This window comes from Triticum aestivum, chromosome 3A, assembly GCF_018294505.1.
Source record: "Triticum aestivum cultivar Chinese Spring chromosome 3A, IWGSC CS RefSeq v2.1, whole genome shotgun sequence".
NCBI classification, from domain to species: Eukaryota; Viridiplantae; Streptophyta; class Magnoliopsida; order Poales; family Poaceae; genus Triticum; species Triticum aestivum.
The window spans coordinates 99,357,952-99,373,143 of record NC_057800.1 but is presented as its reverse complement, the minus strand read 5'-3'; the positions used below and the strand labels follow the sequence as shown (position 1 = coordinate 99,373,143).

The window sequence follows — 15,192 nt, the reverse complement described above, 5'->3', positions numbered from 1 at the left end:
CCGTCAGAATTAATGCACATATACCATCTTTGTCTCTATATAACACGCCTTACATGTCTCTTTTGATGAGAAGATATTCGAGTTGACTTCTAAATATAATGTACATTGAATCCAAACAACTTTAATAGAATTCCACGAGATATTGAATATCTCCAAAGATTGCCCTACATTTATGCACCACATTAATTTCATTTGGTCTCATAGAGGTCGGTCGGTGGTCATCGGCGTCACTCGTTACGTACATGTTTTAATTCAAGGGATTTAAAGACTTTTGAAATTATGATCACCTATGATATCGAAGATCGTCCTTGTATCTTTCAATACACCATTGATTGAGCTACTCTTATTATGGACGATCATTGGGCATTATTTAGAATCCTTTGATTCGCAGGATTGAAGGACTTAGAAAACTATAATTTTCAAGATATGAAAGATTGCCCTTATCTTTATGTATGCCATCAATTTGAGCTACTTTTTTTTGGGGTGGGGGGGCGTTCATCGTTCTTGGTCTAGGGTCTCTTTTATTCATCGGATTCAAGGACCATATAAATAGAAAAACACATAAATATAACATCATGCCTTCTGAAAGTTAAGTAAATCAAGAGAAAGAACAATTTTCAAAAAATAAAAAACACTCTCAAAGGCCTAATTCTTTAGATTATTAATACATTCAACTACACAAACCAAAGAACCCACAAAGGAAAATTCTAAAATGGCATGAACTCCAACGAGCCATGGGGCGTGAATGGCCTTATCGCAATTACATGTGTCCACGAAGGGTGGAAGTGTAAAGTGAGAAGGCAATGGGGGGTTTTTGGCCTAAAGCCCTCGCCCCCCTCTTCTCCTCTCCCCTGTTCATCTCTTCCTTTTTATTCCTTTCCTCTGTTCCCTTCCCCTCCCCTCCCCTCTCCTCCCCACCCCATATTAAATCACCGCGCACCTACCTTCTCTCCTCTCCAATTGATTTCTTTTTTCAAAGAAGCAACTTGCGTTTCGGCCTTGCAAAGTGGCGTCGAGGCAAGATTTGGAGCGGAATGTGAGCGGTCAAATCTTTCTTTTCTCTTCGCCGCCTTGTGCTCCGTGCGCTCTTGTTCCTTTGGTGGTTCTTGAGGCGCTGTTTTACCGTGTCGTGCAGTGTGGCCGCGAGGAGGAGGAGGGGGACGAGGCGGCAGCCATGGCGCAGGATTCTTGGGACGCAGACAAGATGTGAGTTTCGTTCCTCTCCCTGCTCCGCCTCCGGGTTTGTTTCAGTGAGCAGATTGCTTTTGGCAGGGAACACGCTGCCACTTTTTTTTTTAATCTTCACACATTCTCTCTCGATGTGTTCGAGATGAGGGTTTCTTCGCGTTTCTTGAAATTTCTTCGTTTCCGTGTGCCTCCCCCACCGTTGATTTCCTTTCGCAGGTTGGTTTCTTCGCCGTCCGTTCCGCACCATTGTTTCTTGTGATTTTTTTTTGTTGACAACGGCGCCTCTGTCTTCCCTTGTAGAATCAGATTATCCGCAGAAAAACAAATGCCCTGCATTATTCGTTGAAGAACAAACGCTTTATTAGGTCACTTCTTGATGAAATTTCTATTTTCCCGTTCTGCACATTTCCCTCTTCTTTTGCAAAAGTTGCCACCTTTTATCTTCTTTCTATGTTTCTTTTTCTGCCCTTCTTTTTTCTTCCCGGTAATAGGTCTGTTCCATGCGTGTCTGCCTTTGCTGCCTCTTGGTTTCAAGAGAGTTTAATGCATCTTTACCACAGTGCTTAAATGCACATTTTATCTCTATTTTTTCCTCCGTTTTTTTTCGCTTTCATCTCCTGTTGTTTCCAGTGCCTGTAGCTTCCTTGTTGGGGTTTTTTCTGGAGTAAATTTTGCATAAGAGGAGATTTTCGTTAGGTTATTTCGTGCCTTTTTCTAATTATTATTAACCTCGATGATGTACTGATCTGTGGTATGAACCTAATGTTTGCCATGTGTATCGCTGGCGAAGCAGCTTGGATGTGTACATCCATGACTACCTGGTGAAGCGGAACTTGCAGAACACTGCAAAGGCGTTCCAAGCCGAATCCAATCTTTCTCCAGATCCTGTTGGTGAGTGCTACAACATCAATGTGTCATGATCAATTTACCTTGTTGCGAGGAAGGCTCCATTTTAGTTTCCAAGCTCTATCTTTCTGCATTAGGGCCAAATATTTTGATTCCTGTAGGTATTGTTGTTAGGTAGACAGTGCCTTTGTTGTCAGGTAGGCAGTGCTTGTGCGACAGAGATGCATGACTAGAAGCAAATGTGCATACAGCTGTTCTAAACATTGCATTGTCTTAGTCTGATTTTACCTATGCAAATGTCTGATCTCTGCTTTCTGAAGAATGAAACTTAATTTTACTGCACTGACATGTGTCACTTTAATTTTGCAATAGCAATTGACGCCCCAGGGGGTTTCCTCTTCGAGTGGTGGTCGGTCTTCTGGGACATCTTCATTTCAAGGACCAACGACAAGCATTCCGATGTTGCTACTTCGTACATTGAGGTTCTTATATGATGCACTGCCTCTGCACATGCATATCGATTTACTTGTGCTGCTGCGTTTAAATGATACAACTTTACAGTAAACATGTAAATGTTTCATTGCATTAGTCATACCCATCACTTGCTCGCTGATAGGAGTATATTCTCATCATAAAGCGTACTGAAAATTTCCACATGAATAGTAGAGGCAAAATCCAAGAAACTTTCATTTTACTGTTGAAAGAATGAAAAAAAACCCTAATCCATCTACCTTGGTTAAATCTTTATGGTTCATTCATGTTTATTTCATTTTTTTGCACAATTAGCTAATTAAAGGATGACAGCGTAACCGCACAACTATTGACGGACCTGTGACTATGGCCAGACATCTTTGAGCATGGGTCTGCGAAAATTTGAGTTGTCTTTCCCGTATATATCAACTGGATTCTGTTCAGACTGGTGGTTCATCTGTGATGTGTTTGTTTCAAGCTACTTTTAAATATTTCAAATTAAATCTTAAGTTAATGCGCCATACCAAACACCAAAACCTATTTCCAATGGTCCAGAGCCAATTATTTTTATGTTCATTCTGTGTATAAAAGTTTAAAACAATAAGTTGTGTTAGTTTAGCGCTTGATAGTAGCTAAGCTCGCATTTATCCATTAGGCTTTTGTTTCTGAGTAGTCAGTACCTGTATATTTTTTGTAGCTACCACCTGCCTCCTGCTCTGGAATTGCTTGCCACTGCTAGCTATATAGTGTGATAATCTTGCATGATCATGAAGTATCTTTTCCCGTATATGACTATAACTTTGTGTCCCAGACACAGTCGATTAAAGCTCGAGAGCACCAGTCATCATTGCAGCAACAGCAGCAACATCCTCATTCCCAGCAGTCAGCACAGCAGATCCAAATGCAGCAACTCATGCTACAGAGGCAGCAGCAGGAGCAGCAACAACAGGAGCAGACCCAACAACAGCAACAACATCCTCAGCAGCAGCGGCAGCAGCAACGTCGCCAGCAGAAGCAACAGCAGCGTAATGAGAGCAGTTATTTGCCCACAAGTCCCCAGAATGGTTCAGTATCTGCTGATCCTCCAACACAACCAAATACTGTAACAACAAGTTCTTTGTCTGCAAAGGCGTATGAAGAGAGAATGAAGATTTCTGCGCAGAGGGACACCTTGGATGAGGCATCAGTAAAGGTAATTTCCAAGTGGCAGTATGTACTGTTAGTTAAATAATACCCCTCAAATATTTTGATATAAAATGATACACACTAATATTTCCACCCTAATCTGCACCGCAGCAAAGGTTTAATGAAAATGCTGGGCAGCTTCTGGAATCAAATCCGGCATCTTTACTGAAGTCCGCAGCATTCTCAGCTCAGGCTTCCGGGTATAAACTACAAACTATTTAGTAATGCTTGTTATAGCATTGTATTTACTTGTGGGAGCTTCGTAGTACATACAACTCATGGTCCTGTGACATCATCTATTTTAGTACAGTTAGCAAATGTAAAAAAATAAATCTTAAGTTCCAGTTCTGTTGCTTTTTGTCTTATCCCATCAATTACAGTCTGAGCTGAATTCTCGATTCTATTTTTACTTGCTCATTCTGTACCTTTCTAGTTCCTACGGAACTCTAGTTGTGGGTTCATAAATCATAATAGCTTGTTCCTGCTGTAGTTTTGTTTGCATATTGTTCTTTCATGATGACTCGCTTGTCACAATGGAGTGGTTTCGGAGGTATCAGAGCTACTTGGTTAAACATCCTTGATGTTTTCGTGCTCGGCAACCAAAAAGTGTTTTAATATATTCTGTAACTTCATCTTTCCCCCCTCTTTACTTTAGGATTATAGGAATTCACTCTTCTAATATATCTGATCGCCTTGTAGCAAATTTTGATACTATGCATCCTAAGAATATCTTGAAGACGATAATTCGATCTATTCTGGTTAACTGGAAATGCAATCTATTCTATCCATGGTGGTTTTGGGAGTTTAGTTTGAACATCCAAATGCATAAATGCCCATTACAGCTTTTACACGCTGATCTTAAGATAGAATGAAAATCTATTTGATTGATCCATTAGCATGTTGTCCAGTAATTCATTGAGACTATTGATTTGCTGTAATGAATTATGCAAAGTGATGGCATGCATTTACTAGGTCCATAAAGACCAGTTGCAGCAAACATGTTAGTGAAAAGATCGATGTAAAGCATCTCTGTCTGCTGATTATATGGATGCTGTTATGATGTTTCTGTCTTTAATTTTCAATTACAAGGACATTTCTGTTATGTGCATGTACGTTTGATATCTTCGCCTAGCTGTTCATATGATTGTTATTTTCCCGTAAAAAATATGATTGTTATTAGGGTGCAAATGTTTGGTTTATGTTTTTAGGTAGTCCGTGCATATCTTAATTGGATTGCTGTTCTTACAACCGTTAGGCAAATATTTCAAGGATCAGCTGGTGGAGTGTCAGGTACTTTGCAACAAGCTCAGGCCAGGAACCTACAGCTTCAGGGATCAACACAGGTAATCTGTACATGTCTTAACTGGGTTGCTGTTTATTTAAGATATTGTGTTCACTTATGTGCCAGTATATATAAGTTGGTAAGTCTAATTGTACCAGGAAATCAAGGCAGATTCAAACGCCACTCTAAATCTTAGGGGTGCAGGAGCAGACGGATCATTACTTGGAGTACCAGGTTTTTGCCATTGAACTCTAGTGTAAATTGATGTTTCTGCTTTTATCCTGCTTTCATGTGGTTTTCACATCTATAGATCCGTAGTCTATTGAACCTGAAAACATGTTTCCTATTTTGTAGTAGTAATTAATCATTAGTGTTGCAACAGTTTTCTTTTATCTTGTGTAGAAATTGTATAGATCATTAGGCCCAGATTCGAATATATACAAAAAATGTTATGGTTGTTTAACATTCACAACTTAAAGGTGGTAAATTTTTACAAAGAGTACAAACATACAATTCTGTTTTCATATATAAATGCACTGATCATTATGCAGAACACATGCATCTAATATTGTGGTCTTCTATGCATTGAGACGTTAATATTTGTTGTTTTAATTTGTGTACGGTCAGTGATCTACAGTGTAGGTATGATGTAGGTCTATTCTCTAGTCTCTAGAAGGGAGATTATGTTTCTTAATGCAAACATGAAAATCTCTGTTATTTTAGTTTTGAGGAATAATTAGGCTGCACAGCTGTCATTACCACACATATTCTCCATCTTTTTGTTTATGTAGCCTCATGGTTGCTTTTGTGCCTGTCTGCTGCAATTCGGGACTCTGACTCTTTGTTAGATGTCCTAATACCTGTCAACTTGTATTGTTCATTCACATACTGATTGTTATGGTTTAATACTCTGCTGTCTGGCAGGCACTAATCCAGCAGGGCACAATATGACCTTGAAAGGGTGGCCTCTCACGGTTAGTTTTTCACTTGATTAAATCTCTGTCGTCTAAATTATAAATTTGCAGCAAGTAGGACTTCTACATATTTTATGTTCTTACGACGTATTTCAATTTGGTCACAACTATTCAGGGTTTAGATCAGTTTCGATCTGGATTTCTCCAACAGAAATCTTTTATGCAGAATCCCCAAGCATTGCAACATCTTCAGTTTCTCACTCAACAGCAGCAACAGTTGCTGCTTCAAGCACAGCAAAATATTACATCTTCATCTGGAGAGATGGATGCCCGAAGGCTTCGGGTGCTTTTGAGCAGTCGAAGGGATGGTCAGTCAAACGCATTCACAGATATTATTCCTAGTGTGGGGCCTTCACTGCAGAACATGTATTCACATGTGCAGCCAATGGAGACAGATATGCTGATGAAGGTAAGTCCAACGTACTATTTATGTTATATGCATATAACTGCCAATACTTTTACTGCGGTTTATGCATGTAGTCTCACGCCTTGTTTCTTTTCTTTTGTGTCTCCCCATTGGTTCCTGCCACAATACAAATACTGAATTTTGGTCACTGAGCAGTCATTCTTTTTAACGGGATCACTCATCGGATTTATTTAAACCTGTCATAAGAAAATATGCCATGTTGACAAGTTGGCATTCTTATTGGATAAGAGGTTTTGTGTGTAATTTTCTTTTTTCTTTTCTGTTTGTACATAAACATTTATTTGAATGAAAATTACCGTAGAACTATTGTTCTACGGTCTTCGGTTTAAAAAAAAACAAGTTGGCATTCTGCAGTATCAATTTTCTTACGAGATAAGTGCGTGTTACCCTCCTGAGCTTCGGGCCGAGTTTAAAATTATGCTCGGTGAGCAGTCATCGAGCTTTATTTAAATTTATCATAAGAAAACCATCCTAGGGCAGTTTACCTCTCGCTTCTTGTTTGTGTGGATGACATGGCTACCTGGTTGAGCTGTTGCCTACTCTCCAGCTCAGGCTGTTTCTGAGGTCACTGGTGATCCATTGACCAACCCAAGCCCCCCCGCCCCCGCCCCTGCCCCCGTCCCCCAAAGTGGCAGATTCAAAGTCCACAAGGCCCAGTGGGCCTCTGCTAGTCTACAAGCGGCACTTTGCCAAGCCCAGAGTCAGTGTGTTCAAATCGACCTCTGCCTCCCCAGTCAAGAGCTGACTCTTCAAGAGTGGGCAATCTCCTGCCAAAACCTATTTCCAGCTTGATTCTAAAATATCGAGTAGAGAAGTTTTCACTCAGCAACCAGCCCCAGAACTCCCCATTGAGATCCATCAAAACCTGAGGAGGCCGCTGCCGTGACCAGTGAAGACGTTCACTAATTTGCAGCTCCTGGGGCCTCTTTGACCCCGCATCTAAGCTTTATTTGTTTCTGCATTTGACATGCAGGGTCATAATTTGTTATAACTAACTGTTGAGCTGGTTTGTTTTCTTTATGTCATTGCCGAACCTTGCCTGTCATCTCAATGGACTCCTTCCGTCCTTGTCGGGCACCCACCTTTAGGACTGCCCACCTTAGAGCCTAGTGTGCTATCTCATCTTCTTTCAGTCTACCTAGTGTGCTACCTCCAGCTTCTTTCAATCTACCTAACCTACCATGGATACCACAAACTGGAAATGGAATTTTCTGAACTGGAACATAGAGATCGTAGCTCTGACATCAAAGTAAATGCTGTTACAAAAAATAAATAGAGGAAAGCGGCTACATGCTATTTGCATACACAAAGAAATACTGTTTGGATCTCTGACATTAGCACATGAAGGCTCAATTCATTCCTTGGTTAAAAATGTCTTTTGCACCCTACATGTGCACAAAGATATAGTTCAACAGTGAATTGCCTTATCCAAACACTTCCTTTTGTAGCTTCAAATCTCAATGTGAATGTCCTCCGTCTTAGAATCACTTTAAACTTGTACAACTGAGTCCACCTCCATTCAAAATGAATACAAATTCAAATCACGAACAATAATCATCTTTGAGAGTACAAGTTCGCGTCGGTGGAGCTATTTACTACGAGTTCATCCTGACCTTAATAGAGTAAGAACACATCCTTATTGTTTTCAAGTACTTAATGATATTCTTAACAGCTGTCCAGTAGCACTTACAATCAGCTCTTTGTCAGTCTGGAAGTTTGCATGATCACATGATCATCTAGCTAACACATCCTTATTGTTTTCAAGTACTTAATGATATTCTTAACAGCTATCCAGTACCACTTACCATCAGCTCTACCCTAGCGCTACCATTTATGATATTTTGTATCTTAATAGAAACCCTCACCACTTCCCCTCTTTGTAGTAGAAGATAGCTGCTTTACAGCAGCAACGGCAAAGCAGCAATCAGCAACAGCTCCTTCAACAATCATTACTTAGCCAGCTACCACAAAGCTCAAATCACTTCTCAGGCAATCATGAAAAAATGGTGCCTGGGAGTGTTTCTATGGATGGAAGCTTGTGCTATTCCTTTCGTGGAAATGAACAGGTTTTACTCTGTTCTGCATGATCCAACTTTATCATCTTAACATCTTATTACGTTTTGTTGAATCTTCAAGTTTCCATAAGTTTGTAAACCCCAAACTCTGATATGGTTTTGCAGGCTTCCAAGAATCAAAATGGGCGAAAACGCAAACAACCTATCTCATCATCCGGTCCAGCTAACAGCTCTGGTACTATGAATACTACTGGCCCCTGCCCCAGCTCAGCACCCTCAACTCCTTCCACAGATACTCCAGGAGACACCATATCAATGCCACCGATGCACCACAATGCTAGTATATCGAAGGCCTTAGTTGTTTTTGGTTCTGATGCCCCAGGCACAAGGGAATCGCCAACAAACCAGATTGTAAGTTATTGTTTACTAGTACTTTGGAAGTATTTGGACGTACAACTACTATAATTAGCCCATTTCTGTTCTGTTGGTTGATCCTTTTGTGCCCTGACTTCTGTAGGCTGACATGGATCGCTTGGTGGAGGATGACAGCTTGGGAGATAACGTGGACTCGTTCTTGTCACATGATGATGCTGCAGGTCCAAGTGATGCCCGCAGCCGTTGTATGGCTTCTTCTAAAGGTGCAATTCTTTGGTCTAGCTGTTTAATACCAAAGGCTTACGGCAATTATTGGCACTGGTTCCCTGGGTTACCAGTGTAGTACCCACAGGTCCCAATCGGGTAAACTGAACTAGGTTGTGGTTAGCATGGAAACTGTGAGCTGTACAGACCCTGGTCCCCTTTTTAGTGAAAACCTAACAGGTGTCGAAGTAGTATGCTGGTTCAATGTGTTATATTTACATTGTTTACTTGAAAGTTGTATCATAAGTTTGTTTCATATTTAACCTTTTGTGTATGTTTTACGCAGGATTCACCTTCCGAGAGGTTTCTTCAGCTCGAGCAAGCACCAACAAGGTTGTATGTTGTCACTTCTCATCAGATGGAAATCTACTTGCTACTGGGGGTCATGATAAGAAGGTAAACATGCATGTTCATACTAACCAGGCTGCTCAGTCGAAGGGATATTGTCTGAGTTCTGGAGACTTGCATCCAAAATTGGTGTTGAAACTGAAATGTACAACTGTTATGTTATAATGCAGGTGGTATTGTGGAATGCTGAAACTTTAAAACAAAAGGCAGTATTGGAGGAGCATTCTCTTCTGATAACCGATGTACGGTTCGGTCCAAGCATCCCACGTATTGCTACATCATCATTTGACAAAACTGTCAGGGTCTGGGATGTCGACAATGTAAGTAAGCCTGTGCGGTTTGTCAAAGCTCCAACTTTTGCTTACCCATCTGCTGCCTTGTGATTCGCCTGTCTTACATTGCACAACACTGTCAAGTAACATCGAATGATAATATCAAATTGCTTTTTTTATTCGTAACTCAGGTGTTAATGCCATCTCAGTTACCTTTTATGCTGAAACTGGAAAGCATAATTAATTAGGCTGTGAAACTCACAAAAGAGAGCAGTTTAAGCAATGCCCATGGCAAGGCTACCTGTCATGAAAGGTCCCACCACCCCCAACATCAGTTCTTAGATTCCTTCACACGGCACAAATTCTTCGTCTAGGAAGTGGATCTTATTTGTTCTGGGGTATATGTATGATGGTTCTAATTTGATTTGGATGCTTGGGAGATGTCTATCCTTGTTTTCTTAAGAGTTACAAATGCAGCGAAGTTGTATGTTTTACTATATAAACATGCCATTAACATTCGACTCCTGCAATGTTTTTTCCAGCAAGATGATACAGTCCATACGTTTACCGGGCACTCAGCATCTGTTATGTCGGTGGATTTTCACCCAAACAAGGATGACCTCATTTGTTCTTGTGATGGGAATGGTGAGATACGGCTCTGGAGTATCAGCAGCGGAAGGGCTGTCCGAAATTTCAAGGTTACTAAACTTTGCTTACTGAGCATTCTGTCGATCTCTAGCAGCTTTGCTTTGTCCATACAATTTTGTTGTAAAAGTAGTGAGGTGCCACCGGCACAAGCAGCAGATGGTTTTAAATGAGATCACTTGCAGACCATCTGTTTGTTGATTTATTTACTTGTAATGCCTGTGTAGGGAGGTTCAAGCCAGCTGAGATTTCAGCCACGTCATGGTGGATTTCTTGCAGCAGCTTCAGAGAATGTTGTATCTATACTGGATGTGGAAACACAAGCTTGTGTTAGGATATTTGAGGTTTGTATTGGATGGCTCTAACCTCTATATTTCTACATCACAACTGGGTGCAGATAGTCTGCTTATGTTTAGTTCACTAAGTGGCATAAGGATATAGTGCCCAACTAAATCTCGGTGTCTACTTCCTTGTTTAATTGTTTACTCAACCTTTTGAGATTCACTTGCATGTATGACAAATTGCTCTTGCCTGAGTATTCTCCCAAGTGTTCAGGTGGCTGCTGTAATAAGAATTTACTTGTCTAGCAATTGAAAATTCCCTAGGTCATGACAAGAGAAAACTTCAACCCCATCTTGGTAATTTTGCAGGGTCACACAGAGCATGTTGATTCACTTTGTTGGAGCCCCACGGGTGACTATGTTGTCTCTACCAGTGAAGACACGGTAAAAGTATGGTCTGTGAATTCTGGGAATGAGAACTGCGTGCAAGAGCTCAACAGCACTGGGAGCAAGTTTCATGCATGCGCTTTCCACCCTAAGTATCCATCTTTGCTCATCATCGGTTGCTACCAGGTGAGCGTTTTTAGCGCGTAACAGCATTTTGCGATCACGACACATGCGAAAGTAAATTGCAAAGAACTATAAATGTGGTTGCAAATGAAATGATCTCAACTACAATTTTAGCTTCGCGTTGGAAATTCCTATCTTTTTAATACAAGCATGACCTAGAATTTCAACTGCAATTTTAGCTTCAAATGTAGTTGCAAATGAAATGATCTCAATTACAATTGGATACTTTTTTTAATGTTTATAAGAATAGACATGATCACTGGATTCCCTGCTAAGATATATTTAATTGACGATAAGGATAGACAGGATCATTCATTTTTTCCTCCTAAGATATTCATGCTGTTGACTTACAAGTGTTTCGTGTCCAACACTGCAGTCTCTGGAGCTGTGGGACATGGTGGAGAACAGGAGCATGACCGTCGCGGCGCACGACGGCCTCATCTCTGCCTTGGCCTCCTCAAGCTCCGGCCTGGTGGCTTCAGTGAGCCATGACAAGCACGTGAAGCTGTGGAAATGAACCGTCCAACTGCCGCTCGCCCTGAACCGTAACCGTGGTGGATGAGCGAGCGCTTTTTGCCGCACCACACCGATCCGCCGTGCGGGTACTGGAGACTCTTCTAGATAGCATAATAGCCCCCTAGTTATGCGGCATATGACGCTAGACTGAATATATATGGTTGGTTGGAAGTACAAGCTTTTGCTTGCGCACCCTGGGACCTGGGTTGGTGGATTGATTGCCTTTTTGTATAGAACATCAGCAGCTAAATATATCTATCTGAGTTTGGACACCATCTCTGGTCTCTGAAATGGTTGTGCTCTGAAAGTGCCGCTGTTCTGAATGATGGATGCGGGTTAGAGCATCTCCAGCCGTTGGCCCCCCAGGAGACGCTAAAAATCGCCCACTGGGGACGCACCAGCGCAAACCGCGTGCTGGGGACGTGATGCCCTCTAGTTGAGGCGCCTGTTTTTTTGAAAATTTTAATTTCGACACAAACATGGTGCAAATTCAACCAAACTTCGGCGAGTTTGTATATATTTAAAATATTTTACAAAAAAGAAAAAAAACGCTACTAGGCTGCTCCTCGCCGTCTCTCTTGCCGTCCTTGCAGTTCTACATGCCGAGGAGGCGGTAAAACCGCGTGTAGTCGCCGCCGTCGTCGTCGCCGCCGCCTCCTCCGTGGCCGCCGTCCCTGCTGCAACCCTCCCCCGGTTGGCGCGGCGGGTTGGATGGTCCGGGGGTGTCCTCGTCGTCGTCGCTGTCGAGGATCACGACGCCGCGCTCGTCCTCGCGCCCACGTTTGCGGGCGGCTATCTCCTCCAGGGCCCGGCGCTGCCGGACCATCTCGTCGCGAGGTAGTCGTCCCGCGCCCACCGTAGGGCGTCCTCGTCGGAGAAGCCGCGCCGAGCTATCTCCTCGTACTCCGTGGGGAGGCCGGGCTCGGGCTTCGGCCTAACGAGGACGAGGCGGCCAGAGGCGGGGGCGGAGTCGTCGATGCGGACGCCGGAGCTGCGGGTGCGCGCGCTGATAGGCGTGTCCTGGGGCTCCGGCTTGACGAGGCGGAGGCAGGGAGAGTCGGACGAGCGGCCGGACGAGGAGGAGGATGCACCCAGGTCCATGTGCCTTGGTGTCCACGAGCTCCCACGCTGGCGAGAGATGGACGGGGGAGCGGGGTACTCCAGCCTCGGCGTGTTGCCGCCCTCGATGTACTCGAGGACGACCTCCAGCGTGCGGCCGGGCACGCCCCACCATCGACGTCGGCCTTCGGAGTTGAGCCTTCCGGAGGGCACGACGCCGTTGGTGGCCTCTAGTTGCTCGGCGTGGCGGCGGCGGAAGTAGGGCTCCCAGAGCGGGCTGTCGGGGACATACGCGGGCTTTCCCTCGCCGCCCGCGGTAGAGAGGCGTGGATACGCGCGATCTCCGCACGCCGCGCCGCCCCGGTGGGCGGTGGTGGCACCGGGACCCCGCCGACGCTGATCCTTCACGCCCCCGGCACCCGCATGTCCGGTGGGACCGGGTACTCGGCCTCGAAGAGGAGCCGAGCTTCGTCCTCGTGAAGGTGGCGGCGGCCGAAGCCGTTCGCCGCCGCACCGTCGCTTGGGAAGCGCTCGGTCATGCTTTGAACTGGAGACGGCAAGAGGAGAGGGAGGAAAGGGGGAGAGATGGCGTTGCGGCGGTGGAGATTCTATGTGTCACCGGCGCGCTGGGGTTCGGCTTATATAGGCGGAGGCGCGGCTCGTATGCATGGCCGCCGCGCATACGTGTGGCGGGCGAGGGGACGCGCGTCGTCCGGTCACTGCGCCGCCCGTGAGGCATCAAGGGAGGAGGCTGACCGGCGCGGCAGCGCGCGGCAGCTTTGGCATTGATTCGTCGCGGGAAACGAGTCGTTGAGGACGACGAAGCGACGAGAAGAGAGACGAGTCGCTGGCAAGGAGGGCACGCGGCTGTTTCGTGCCAAAAACGATTCGCCCGACGCCTCCGAGCGCCCCCCAGCGCGCCGGGTTCGGGTTGAATCCGCCAGCACCAATTTCGACCCGAGCCGGCGAAAAATAGGCCATTGAGGACGTGACTGAGCCGATTTTTTGGCACCAGCGACAGAAAAGTCGCGTGGGGGCCTTGTTGGAGGCGCGGCTGAAGATGCTCTTACGTGATTGAGTTTTGTGGCTAGTTGATTTTACTGTAGGTACGTACTATATGTGGTTTCTCGTGAGATTTCTCTAGTTTGTGGTGGTGGATACGGCTGCAGTCTTGGATGCCACGCCATCATAGTGTGGATGATTCAAGCCTAGCAGAAGGGAAAAAATCTGTTGGTGTGATACCACAACCTACATGAATAAATTGCAAAAAAATCATCATAATTGTGAGCCCTAAATAAAAAAAACCACCACCTTATCTTATTTTTTTCCTTAAATAAAAACCATCTGGTTTCTTCCTGACTGTTTTCTAAAAACGTTGATCCCTCAATTATAGAAGTCAACATCGAATCATGGGCTTTCTTTTACTGCTAGACCTTCAGGTTCTTGGGATGATGTAATCCCTGACTTTGTTTCTCATTTACTTGTAAACGACATGACCATCATATGAGAAATGAAGTCTATTTGTTGTCAAAAAAAAAAAAACACCGAATCATCGGCGGCAACTAGATTGGCATAGGCCTGGAAGGCTAATCCGAGTCACAGCCACGACTTTACTTCCGGTCTCAGTGGGCGGTGTTGAGTGAGTTCTACCCCTCCCCCTACTGCATTGTCTCATTTGTTTGCTGTCAGTGCAAATTTGTTAGTGCAAATTGATCCTACCGTTAGTGGTATAAGAAATTTAGGGAATTGGCGTTGTTGTTAGTGTTATTTAGGAACCAGGGTTTCTCAATTAGTTCAAATTAGGAACTAGGGTTTTGCAATTAGTTCAAATTTAGGAACTAGGGTTTCTGAATTAGGTGCAATTTAGGAAGTAGGGTTTCTGTAACATCCCAATTTTCAATTTGAAATGTTATACATAGGTCAATATGCATATCATATTTTATTTGCACTTGCGTTTTGTTCCTACAAATTCTAATCAACTGAAGGACCCACAGAGAGAGTTGGGGATTTCGTTTATTTTCATATTTGAGTTTTTCTCAAATATTGAAAAGAGGATCATCTTGGTTTTAATTATTTTTCTCTCCAATTAATATTTCCAACATTAAAAATAAGAGGGAGGAGATAATATGACTTCTCCAAAATAAAGGAAATATTGAAGGAAAAATATTAAAATCAAATAAATAATTTTACTTGGATTTTATTGATATTTTATTCGAATTAGAAAAATATGCATTTTTCAAAATTGCATTTTTAGGCCAAGAAAATGTTCACTTCGTTCTAAATATTTTATTTAGACGGTGAAAATTGTTTTTGGCATTTTTATTTTTTTTATATTTATTTAAGATTTTTCCTTTTTGGCGGAATTTATTTTTAAAAAAAGCCGCGTCGCCCGAGCGGGCCACAGCCCAGCGCGCCGTCGCCTCCCGCTCCGGCTCGGGAGCGGACTCCCGAGCGCCGCTGCCGCCATGGACGCC

At 43.6% G+C, this 15,192-nt stretch overlaps 1 protein-coding gene across 3 annotated transcripts; it reads left to right on the top strand.

The window, feature by feature from the left end:
- The first annotated feature begins 864 nt into the window (after positions 1 to 864).
- Positions 865 to 11,934, top strand: LOC123060492 (transcriptional corepressor LEUNIG). 3 transcript variants are annotated; one of them, XM_044483240.1, is made up of 19 exons: positions 865 to 1,036; positions 1,136 to 1,206; positions 1,982 to 2,079; positions 2,407 to 2,516; positions 3,317 to 3,697; positions 3,802 to 3,890; positions 4,946 to 5,033; positions 5,131 to 5,206; positions 5,897 to 5,946; positions 6,062 to 6,355; positions 8,260 to 8,439; positions 8,554 to 8,799; positions 8,906 to 9,026; positions 9,314 to 9,423; positions 9,546 to 9,695; positions 10,190 to 10,345; positions 10,520 to 10,636; positions 10,943 to 11,146; positions 11,520 to 11,934. In XM_044483240.1, exons 2-19 carry the CDS (start codon positions 1,175 to 1,177, stop codon positions 11,658 to 11,660), a joined length of 2,643 nt encoding a protein of 880 aa, XP_044339175.1. In that variant the 5' UTR covers positions 865 to 1,036; positions 1,136 to 1,174; the 3' UTR covers positions 11,661 to 11,934. The 3 variants fall into 3 exon arrangements, with proteins under 3 accessions (XP_044339175.1, XP_044339176.1, XP_044339174.1); XM_044483241.1 differs by having other exon boundaries at positions 1,979 to 2,079; positions 6,113 to 6,355; XM_044483239.1 differs by having other exon boundaries at positions 1,979 to 2,079.
- Positions 11,935 to 15,192: the final 3,258 nt, after the last annotated feature.